Raw genomic sequence first — 11481 nt, forward strand, 5'->3', positions numbered from 1 at the left:
CGCTCCAATGGACGGCTCCGATCCACCCGCCGCCGCCTCCCCATCCGCCGCAGCCGCCGCCGGCGACGACGACGACGAGCGAGCCGCCGCGCCCGCGGCCCAGCCGGAGCGGTGCGAGGCTCTGGCCGGGGCCATCGCGGGGGTGCTGGGCGGCGCGCTGCAGGAACACGAGGCGTGCGCGGCGGCCACCGCTCGGAGCCAGGGCGAGCTCGCCGCCGCCGTCGACCGGCTCAACGGAGGTGAGTGCGTGCCTGTCTCTCCGAGCCTTCCCCCCGCGACTTCCGTTGCTTTGCTTCCTACTGCTGCTGTGTAGGCTCGTCGACTCCTAGGGTTTTGTGTGCCTTTTATGGTGTAGGAATCGTCGTTCGAGTTGCGTTGACGATTTTCTGCTATGTAATTGATTCGTAGAAATGTTCTGATGCACTAAGGCGTTAGCTTGCGGCATACGTGAACCAATAATTAACGAATTATGCTTATAGTTCACGCATTTTGTGAATTGTGCTAGTATCGAGTACAGTCTTCTTTACAAGCTATGCACTATGGACAAGTACGTCTCTAATTGTCTGGATATTTTGATACTGAATTACTGATATAGTCTTCTTGTTTCCAGCATTAGGTAGATATTTTCGTGTCCGTTCCCGCTGAACTTTTATCTGTTTGCTACATGGATGATTGGATATTCATGTTAGTTCAAGAGGATTTCTTTTTTGGTTTAGAGTTGTATTCAAGTGGTTTGGATGAGTTGAAATTAGTTCTATATTTATTTCAAAATCGTAACATTGCTAAAGATCGTCTCCATTTTTTTCCTTATTGCAAAACTTGTTATGATTGGCTTATTGAAATAGCTGTTAAACTGATGCAGACATGCAGTACGATTTCTTGTGTGGAGTTGAACTAATTCACGGAACATGCCATTCATCTTTTGTTATTAAACCTTGTAGTATACTGTACAATAAATTAGCGAACCAGGAGATTTACTGACTGTACTTGTATGGTTCTTAGTTCCACTCATAAATTGAATGCTCATTTGGTTGTTTGATATGTTTATGATTGGGACTTAGAGAGGGTATTTGTATTTAATTTCACCCTAAACATGAATGTATGAACTTGTAAATCCTAGTAAGGGAATTGCTATTATGAAGATCAACATAGTCAGAAACTTTTGGGATATCCATACTGTCCATGCATGACAAAGTACGAATTCAATTTTGGTTGACCTGCCTATTTTTTTGATCTGTCTATATTCCTCGAGGTAGTTTATCTACATTTTCTACATCTGATTCTTCCTCCGGTCCTCCCTTAAAAAAATGTTGATATTTGCTCAGTTTGCCTCCCATCAAATATGTTATTTCAAAATGCGGTTTCTCCATGGCCCTTTGTACATGCACTAATGAATTATATGAAATTACCTTTATTCTTTTGCAGAACTAGACAAGCTATTAGAGAATGCACCCTCCCCGGTCATAATGCAACAAGCCACAAGGATTTGTTCTATTCGCAAGAGAGTTTTAGCTTTGAACATGCTCCTGCGCTCCATACAAAGACGTATAGATAACATTGATAGAATTGTTTCTACTGGTGTAACAAGTGGTATTGCTCTTCTACGATGAATAATGTATTGGTCTGAATCTTTCTGTCAACACTTTGATGAGTCCCTTATGATTAACATCTTGCATTTTGTTCGCAGATCATTCTTCTCATGTACAGTTGCACAGACAGAATTGAAGTTGGATTGAGGTACAGCATATAGTCCCCAGATGTAGGCCTTAATAAAATATGCTGACAACAGATTAGTCCTGATGAATTGAATAGAGATGCAGAGTTGTGATTTTCCTTATTTGCTAGTATAATCTAGTGCTAAAAACTCGAACAATTTTATATCTGAAATGTTATAAGCCTCACCAAGTATCACATAAGAAATCTTCTCTACCTTATAATTGCATCTTTTATTGACTTGCATGCTGTATATGACACCCCTGCTATGAATTACAGGGTTTAGAAGATAGTTTCCACTGTTACCCCGTGTACTCCCGTTTCTGTCTGGGAGAGTTGCCATTTGAAGTTCTACTGTAAGCAACATTTTCGTACGAGGTTGTGCCTAAAAGTGAGAGTAACATTTGCAGTTTGTCCTCCAAATGAGTCTCACTTAGACACTCCATTTCTTTTTGCCATTTAATGGAGTGGGAGTAATATATTGGACCAATCTTTTTTTTTTGTTCGTACTGCAGACTGGGAAATGTACTTCAGATGTATCATTTGCATTTGTGAACTTTCTTTTTGTGGGTGAGGAATCGTCACTGCATATATCAGATGAATGTTGCTCCATCGACACATCGAAGTTGCCAACAACGTGAATCAATCGATTGTGTTGTTATATGTTTTCTGTTGTACCTTTCTGGCCAACCTTGTTCCCAAATTTCAAACAAATTGTCTAAATTTTGTTTAATCGATGAAGCCGACCTGTGCCGTCTTGCGTATATTCATTGATGCGGCAACGTTAGTGAAAACAAGAAAATTTAGAATAGTTGTTAATTGATTCATCTAGTACGTTACTATGTACTCACTCCCTTTCAAATATAAGGAGTTTTGGTTGGACTTGACAGTATTGAGATGTGTCTCGTCTAATTAAAACTCCTTATATTTTGGGACGGATGGAGTATTATGCTCTAAATGTACTGCCAGACGAGGAAAATATTGTGCGCAGCGAAACAATCTTTGATTGATCGTTTCAAGAATGCTTCACTTACAGCCTCAATGAACAATTAACAATGATTTCTCCATAGAATAGATGCCGTGCTCTGTAACATTCTGGCGAGGCGTATTCCCAAATTCCAAACATATTCGATCGATGATTTGGTACACATTCTGGCGAGGGCTATTCCCAAATTGCAAACAAATTCGATCGACGAATCCAACCAGTAAATTTTACAGACATTCTTGCCGGCAGATTGCAACCTGATGTACAATCTGGAGGGTTTTCTTCCATGCTCCAACATGAAGTGAAACTGACTCACAGTTAATGGCACTTGCGCTGGCAAACTCTAGCGCCAACCATATATGAAGTCACTACTCAGTAAAGCATATATGAAGTCATGACTCAGTAAAGAAAAACACACCGAATTGCTCATAGTGAAGGTTGAACCACAGGGAATGAAAACAATGTGTACAGTTAACAACAATAGATATGAAGATTGAACCACAGGGAATGAAAACAATGTGTACAGTCATGACTCATAGAATGCTGAAGTTTACAGGGAAACAAACCACCACATTCACAAGCTTCCCAAGAAACAAAGGAAAGAACTAAGCAATGAAAAAGATATGAACCTCCAGTAGAGGCTCTGAATCAAAAGCTGTACATGTGCGAATGACTATCTAGGATTTCCTCTTGCCAATGTTACAATCACATCAATAAACTTATCTTTCTGTCAACTTTGCTTGCTGACAACATGAGCGCGTTGGATTTTCTATCTATGGTTCCATATTACAAAGGCATCCATGTGCTGGCTAAGTACATGGAGAACCTGCATCAATATAGAGATTGTAAGGAGATTATCAATCCATGGGAAGACTGCAATAATCTCAACTAGTAACTGATAATTATGATTCCTATGGAAAACCATATATTACCAGTTACCTGCATTTCTGTTCTCAGAGGCGCATGTAACCATCTTTGTGACCCTTAAAGAGTTTCAGATGTCTCTTGTTCTGAGAACTGCTCCGGGCCAGTGCACGGCGGGTTCTCCATGCCGACACGTGTGAATACAATGAAGGAAATAAGAAACAAAGCAGCAGGATCAACAAGATCACGACGCATATTAACATGACATTGAAGAAGCCATCTAGATTTGCAGGGTTTTTCTGCTCAGTCCATGGCACACCACCAACATTCATCCCAAAAACTGCACAAACATTGCAGCAGATCAGGTAAATTGGAGACCTTAAGCAATAAATGGCATCAGAAATACGCATGGGAACATACCTCCAGTGACAATGGATAGAGGAAGGAATATTATGGACAAAAATGAAAGATAGTACAAGCTTTTGTTTATCTGCTCAGATTGCCAGCTATCTAGACTAGCTTGAAGTGTAGTCACCCTATTCGTTATAAATCCAAGATTTTCCTTCAGCCTCCTAAGACGGCCTATCAGATCTTCAAGAGCAACAATATCTTCACTCGCAAACCAACTCTTGCTCGCACATTTTTCCTTTACACGGGGGAATACTTGGTCACCATGAGAAACAACCTAGGCAAGAAATCATTAAAGCCCATGACTTCTATTATGCGTTCCCGATCCAGTGAACAATAACATACTCATACATTGAACTCCATTTTAGCAATTTGAGATAAATTTCAGAAAATACCTGAAGCAGGCGCTGTAGATCAAGATGCATTTTGGGGAATCTCCTTCCATCCAACAAAAGTTTCCTCATAAAGTGACCACCTGCAAGCAAGATTCACAGAAATATCATAAATACCTTCAAAGCCCATTAAGAGAAAGAATAACATCTGCAGAATGCTATAACAAATTTGAGCATAAGTTTGGCTAGTAGTAAATAAACTAGACTTCACATTGACTTCCATTGACATTAACCTATGTAGAAGTAGAACAACAGATATCCATAGACTACGTGAGAAATCCATCTCAGAAAATATTCTGTTGCACATACTGATCATGTGAAATGAATCCCATCTGGAATCACAGCTAGCAATATAATCATGGCATTTCAGGAAATACGGTTGCTGCCAACATGACATTCAGAAATTTCATTCCACCATACATAACAAACTATAAATTGATGACCTTTCCTTCTTCTCTGACCTTACTTCACCCCAAATTTATAATTTATTGGCCGGGTTTAGTTCCAAAGTTTTTCTTCAAACTTCCATATTTTCCATCACATCAAAACTTTTCTACACATACAAACTTTCAACTTTTCCGTCACATTGTTCCAATTTCAACCAAACTTCCAATTTTGGTGGGAACTAAACACACCCGAAATCACCTCTAAAAGGAAATACACCGCTTCAGAATCAATTTAAGCACGAATATGGAATTGGAACTTCTCCATGGAACAGTAACAATCAAGAATCAATTCAATAGCATCAGCAACCTCCTTCCAATCATAGGAGTTTTTCATCAAGTTGCCGCCCCAATGCGGATGGACAATCACAACAGAATCGATAATTTTCGACAAATTCCCAATTTTTAGACTTCCAGTTTAGTGTAATCCAATGAGCCCATAGAACAAAGCAAAGCACAATAAATTTCTCTCGTGCGTAATCATGAACAACAGACGTAACGAAGAAGCTAGTTCGTCCTACCTAACAACATCACCAGAAAAGGGAAAAAAAGGGCACCAACTTTGTCTAACGAATGGAGATGTTCTTAGAACCCTAATAATTTGATTTATGTTTATATGCGATTACTAGTCAAGAAAGCAACCTCCACCTACCCTTGTCGAGATGCAGCTCGATGCTGTCGAGCTCCATCTCGAGGCGCGTGACGATGTCGTGGACGTGGTCTACGTGCGTTCCCAGGACGTGCACGAGGAGGTTGGACACGGTCCGCGGCACGGGGTTGTCGGTGTGCGCGCCGTCGGCGTGGTTCATGGCGAGCAGCGACTCGAGCAGCCGCTCCTCGATCACCACCCCGCCCTCGACGGCGCGCCCGCCGCCGTGGCCCTCGTCGGAGAGCGACGCGGTCACCCCGAGCGGCACCTCGGAGAGGAGCGACGCCTGCGTGGTCCCGAACGCGAGGCGCGGGACGCCGCCCACGGACACGGTCACCACGGAGCTGTCCGTGACGCGCGCGGCGAGGCGGAGCGCGAACGCGCTCCCCACCGGCCCCGGCGAGCTCACGCGGAGAAGGAGCGCGCCCGCCCCGCCGCCGCCGCCGCCGTCCACGACGCCGCAGTGCGGGCCCGTGGCGACGAACGCGAGGATCTCCTGCAGCGTGAGCGGCGGGCAGAGCAGCTCGATCAGCGCCTGCGCGTGGTGGAGCGGCTTCGCGGCGGCGCCCCCGGGCTGCTGCCGCGGGAGCTCGATGTGGTGCCACGTGAACGCCCCCGGCGCCGCCGCCGCGACGTCCCACGCCGCGTCGGCGAACCCCCCCTCGCCGTCGAACACGTACGCGTGGCGCGGCACGGCGCCCGACGGGAGGTGCTTGCCGACCACGGGAGACGGCGCCCGCGCATTCGCGAGGTCGGATCCCGCCGCCTCCGCGTACGGCGACGGCTCGCCGGCGCCGGCCGCGGCCGCCATTGGCATCGGAATCAACGCGTTTGAGGGGGAAGGAAGAAATGCTTGGGAGGGAGGGACCTATATGCTAATTCGGACTCATCACGAGGACCAAAATGTAAATATTTCAACGGACGGCAGCGGATTAGAGGGGCTTTTCTGCAAAAAAACAAAGCTGGGGTTAGTTACGAAGTTTAGGCTTAATGCGGGGGAGGTTAGTTGCTAGGATTAGTGTGAAATTTAGCTTAATTAATTAAGGTTGGTCAGGTGATTATAATGCGGAGGATAATGAGGGTGGTAATCTTGGCATGGGGGTTGACTAATTTGGGAATCTCTCTGATGATGCATGGATCTCACGATGTGTAGGTGTTATATAATGTTAGTTTAATTCGTTTTTGCCTTGATTTGTTCATCAGGTTTGATTAAAATTTGTCGGTTTAATAGGTTTTTTTATTACCTTGTAGTTTGAGCTATAATAGATCACGAGCTGATTTTTTATTTTTTATTGGGGCTAAGATCGAGGATTTGTTTTGCTGTATTTTTATTTTAAATTCCTATATATGAACATGGGTTTTGCCTTCGATCGGTGCTCCATATATGTGTATTTTCATTTAATTGAATAGAATATGCGCACATGCATACACCAAAGCACACCACACATACACATCCTACTTTTACAATTTGTTGGTACACACAAATATTAAGCACACTCGATTACGTTATAAGATACTTCCACCGTTCCAAAATATAGCTAACTAGTACATGATGAGACATTACCTAGTACTACGAATTTGGACCTAGTACAGGCTGTACTAGGTCTAGATTCGTAGTACTTGGTAATGTCACATTAGCTACATTTTAGGACAGAGGAATTAAGGGATTTACGCTTTCGTCTCTTGGAGCGTAGGATGAGGATTTATAGGGTATACTCTTCTTCTTGTGCGTGTATGTGTAGGCTGTCCAGATTCGTAGTACTAGGTAATGTCACATCCTATATTAGATAGCTACATTTTGGGACAGATGAATTAAGGGATTTACGCTTTCGTCTCTTGGAGCGTAGGATGAGGATTTATGAAGTATATTTTTCTGCTTGTGCGTGTATGTGTGCGTCTTCTGAGCTATGTTCTTTTTCCCTTCCTGAATTAAGATAAGTCCTTGAATTTTACACGTATTCATGACTCATTCTTACATTTGTTTTACGCACGTTAAGTAGTATTAGTTTTGGTCAATCCTTGGAACGAGGACTGATGATAAATGAAGCCAATCACATCAGACATGGGTATATGAAGGTTCTAATCTTGTTGTTTCAGTATGGAAGCTTCGCATGAAGGCGATATGATGTCACCTATAGTGCTTAATTTGTCAATGAAAAATAAAATGATATGGACTATGGCACTTAATTTATGACCGAAAAATAAAACTGGTACGGAAAATGGTGCCTAATATATCAACGAAAATTTAAACTGATGTGGACAATACTACTTAATCTGTCAATGAAAAAAAATATTGATATGGACATGTAAGGTCAAACAAGTGCCATCTTATACTCCAACCTTTGCTAGCATCTCGTACTGTTTTTGACCAAGCTGGTTGGGGATTTCTTAATTTACAAGGTCCAGAAAATTTGCTTTGTGTATTTCTTTTAGTCCTTATTTCTTTAAAAAAACATTATGATATTTCTTAAAAGTGTTTACTGCTACAAAAGACTTATTCCTGCATTTTTTCTATGAGAAAAAACTACAAATCAAAATGTCCTTAAATTATTTTTTCATAAATACTAATATTTGATTTTTCAATATAGAAAAGGCATATTTTATCAGCTCCATGAAAGCAACCCATGCCATGTCTTTATATACCCTTTTCTCTAGAGCTTAAACTGGATAATCCTAAACAGTCAAATCTTATTAAGAAGTCTTTCTGAAGAAGCTTATTTTGCCTGGAAAGATCAATCTGTCTATCCACAGTAAAAGAACAAGGCATGATTCCTCATCTCCTGTGGCCATCACTATCTTTTTTCTCAACAGTGGTTTCAAGTTTTTTTTTTTCAACTGCATGAAGAATCAAAAACTCCCAGAGAGCAAGTGCAATGTTGACTCAGCTTGTCCAAGGCAGAAATAAAAAGAGGATGAGGATAAAAATTCCAGGACACAATGCTGCTCATCTCATTTCCATTCCTTTTTGCTAAAAAGCACATAGGCTAGCACCATAGCCAGCATATTTACATTTTTTTTCTCACAAAAGAAGCACAAACATGGCACATTTCGGATATATTTTTTTCTTCATTTTTTGCCCTACTGTTTTTCTCTTGTTTATATCAAGCTTCAAAACACACTTGATTTAACAATAGCTTTGTAGTAATGATACAAATCCACCAAGGGTATCAATCATCCATAGACCCTTGGGATTAAACCCTAGATGAGCCCCTGTTCATCATCTTTTCCATGAGGTGACACCAACAACCACATTGCTCACCTATACCATAACAAAACAGAACAGTCAATCAACTGGACATTTCAGAGCTGAAATACATGTACTCTTCAGCTATCATTTCAGAAGTGAAACTTTCTGCTATTCCAAGAAAAAAAATTCAGAAGGAAATTTTGGTTTTAGGGTACTACTAGTTAAATGTCTAGGCGTTGCAATGGACCCATAAAAACAACTATCATATTTTTGTCTGATACTGAAACTCGGTTTTTCTGGCGAGAAGACGACATGGAAGTCGGACGTGCACTTTTTTTTCTCTCACGCGGTGCGGGAAGGAGGGTGTGGTGGGTGGGCCGGTTCGGTTTATTACGAGATTTTCTCGTGCTGCGTGCGGTAGGGTGGGATGGGAGGACTGCGTCTTTTAAAGTAGTAGATAGTAGAGATATATAGCCTAGAGATGAGGCTTACCAGCTTGCCCTTATCATCCAGTGTCTTAGGATTCTCTACAAGGACAGTTTGAGGCCGAGCATCCTGCAAGTAGGAGAAAGAAAAGGAAATTCAGAGAACAAAGCTAGCATCGTCATCATGGAACATTTGACATCACATAAGATTCAGATTGTTTCATTTGTCCCAATGGACCATCATCATTTAGTTTCATTGTCCTGATAACGGAATTGGAAGATAAAAATCTTGGCCGAGGCATCGAGTTCTGCTGGCTAATCATAGGTACATGCCTACTTTGAGAACTGATTCCATGAAAAAACCATGGAGCAAGCTGAACCTACCAAAGTTGTCATCTTTTTTAAGAAGAGGAGAACCATATGCATCCCCTAGTTGATGCAAAATTAAAGATAAAAGCAAGTGCTGGTTTGTTCAGTCAATGGTCCCATGAAATTTTGTTCACAGAAATGAGAAAATCTAATTGAAAATTCCATATTTTCAGCTTCAGAAAAACCTGTGTCGACTACTGATATTCTAGGCAAAATTAAAAGGTTATTCCATCTTTCCAGTTGATCAACTCAGGTTGCTGTTCAGTTGTGGAAAGATCATTCAAGAACACACTAACTATTTATCACCAGGGTTAAACCTTTCGGTTTAGCCGATTTGATCGGTCCTCACGGAAATGCTGATTTTTTTGAAATTTCGGTCTGAAATTTCCGAAATTTTGAATAAAATTTAGTTGAATTTGAACAAATATTACCAAAGTTCACGGAAAAATTTTAAAAAATAAAAAATTTTGGCCGAAATAATATCATATCGGAGAGGTCTAAAATGTCCGAAATTTCGGAAATTTCGTTTCGGAATTTCCAACCCTGGTTATCACCGAGCCGATGAGCCGACGATGATTACTACCAGAGAGCGAAACCGGAGAGCGAATGCGCGATGCGAGAAATATAGAGGGTAGAAACATTCAGAGATGAGAACATACCCTGACATGGTTAACATATCTGCAGGTTGCACACTGCACAGTTGAGGCTCCAGGTGGGTGCATCAGAGTCGTCCGGCACTGCCCGCATGTCAGGTGTGCAATCTGGTTGGCTGAACCACCAAATAAAACCATCCATGATCAGCTCAGATTTCAGTAGATTAATTTCATCCCAATTTGCAGCTCTGAATCAGCTGCAAATATGATCTTTTCAGAGAAAGATATAGTATGTGCAAATTCTGTATCTTCATTCACCTGATCTGGTGGAGTTGAGCCTGTTGCAGCTGGGGCAGCGGATGTTGGAGGCGCCGCGGTTGTAGAACAGCAGCGTGGGGCAGCCGCTGCAGATGAGCTCCGACATGTCGGCCACCGCTGACGGGTTGACGGCGGTGAGCGTGTTGCAGCCCGGGCAGCAGACGCCGGCGACCCCTCTCCTGTACTGGACGACGCGCCTGCAGCCGCTGCAGATCAGCTGGTCCTGCATATGCCTGCAAATTCACCAAATTCACAGCTCATTCGATTCAGAGCCACAACAAGAAGATGATCACACTGAACTGAACCACATTCTTCTCCATTCATCCAACCCATATATCATTTTGTTTTCTCGACGAACAATTACTACTAAACCTGACACACTAAACTACAGAAAGATGAGATAAACCCCAAGAACTGCATGCTAGCTAACCCAAGACTACATCTAAGAAGAGATCAAGAGCATTACCAAGGCAAGAACAGCAGGAAGAACAAGCACCTGACTCAAAAAGCCAAGTGTGATGAACTGTGAGAGAGAGGAAGAAGCTGAAGCAAGAAGAGCTAGATGAGCTTGGAGATCGAGTGCTCCACGGTGGCAGGAGACGAAGCTGGGAGGGAGGTGGATTTAAAGGGAGAGGGGGATGATGGCCGGATTCGTTTGGGATAAATTCTCGGAATCTGCAAAGAAATCAATCGTTCGCTCGCTCGCTCGCGGCGACGACGACGATGGTGGATGGATGGATGAATCATCAGCATCATCATCATCACCATGGATGGGTGGACGGATGGATGGAGAGATGATGCCTTTCGGATATGGGCGAATTACTCTCCTCTCCTCTCCAACGACAGAATCTTTTCTCTTCTTTCTTTCTTTCCTACGCGCCAATAATTCTCACAGCTTTCTTTGCGGCTGCTTGCGAAAGATTAATACTAGAGAAGTGCAAGTTAATTTGATTCGATTCTGAGCTCAATTCTCAAGGCAAGTTAGTTAGTTTTTTGCTGCAGCTGCGGATTAGAAGGAGTAGCTTTGCTTAATCAGTCGTGTTTGCATGCATGCAGGGTGATACGTTTGTTGAGCTGAGCTTGGCCTTTTTTGGGGTGGTGGTTTTCGGTTATAAGCCGTACGTTTTGTACCTGT

The 11481-nt window shown here is 42.6% G+C and overlaps 3 protein-coding genes across 4 annotated transcripts; 1 reads left to right on the forward strand and 2 right to left on the reverse strand.

Annotated features, from left to right (window-relative positions):
- Positions 1-2805, forward strand: LOC127782560 (uncharacterized). Of its 2 annotated transcripts, XR_008019193.1 has the most exons (5): positions 1-239; positions 1426-1590; positions 1688-1737; positions 1993-2069; positions 2229-2805. XR_008019193.1 is itself a non-coding variant. In XM_052309819.1 (4 exons), exons 1-3 carry the CDS (start codon positions 8-10, stop codon positions 1723-1725), a joined length of 435 nt encoding a protein of 144 aa, XP_052165779.1. In that variant the 5' UTR covers positions 1-7; the 3' UTR covers positions 1726-1737; positions 1993-2698. The 2 variants fall into 2 exon arrangements, 1 of the variants encoding a protein (XP_052165779.1); XM_052309819.1 differs by having other exon boundaries at positions 1993-2698.
- Positions 2806-3206: 401 nt separating this feature from the next.
- On the reverse strand, positions 3207-6633 carry LOC127781444 (uncharacterized). Its single transcript, XM_052308398.1, has 5 exons — positions 5458-6633; positions 4366-4445; positions 3983-4247; positions 3638-3902; positions 3207-3524 (listed from the first exon to the last, which is right to left on the reverse strand). The coding sequence occupies exons 1-4, from the start codon at positions 6269-6271 to the stop codon at positions 3652-3654; spliced, it is 1410 nt and encodes a 469-aa protein (XP_052164358.1). The 5' UTR covers positions 6272-6633; the 3' UTR covers positions 3207-3524; positions 3638-3651.
- A 1734-nt stretch (positions 6634-8367) lies between these two features.
- Positions 8368-10958, reverse strand: LOC127781629 (protein LOL4). Its single transcript, XM_052308616.1, has 5 exons — positions 10813-10958; positions 10347-10579; positions 10095-10204; positions 9134-9196; positions 8368-8713 (listed from the first exon to the last, which is right to left on the reverse strand). The coding sequence occupies exons 2-5, from the start codon at positions 10573-10575 to the stop codon at positions 8672-8674; spliced, it is 444 nt and encodes a 147-aa protein (XP_052164576.1). The 5' UTR covers positions 10576-10579; positions 10813-10958; the 3' UTR covers positions 8368-8671.
- Positions 10959-11481: the final 523 nt, after the last annotated feature.

The sequence above is a fragment of the Oryza glaberrima genome, chromosome 8 (genome assembly GCF_000147395.1).
Source record: "Oryza glaberrima chromosome 8, OglaRS2, whole genome shotgun sequence".
Lineage (NCBI taxonomy): Eukaryota > Viridiplantae > Streptophyta > Magnoliopsida > Poales > Poaceae > Oryza > Oryza glaberrima.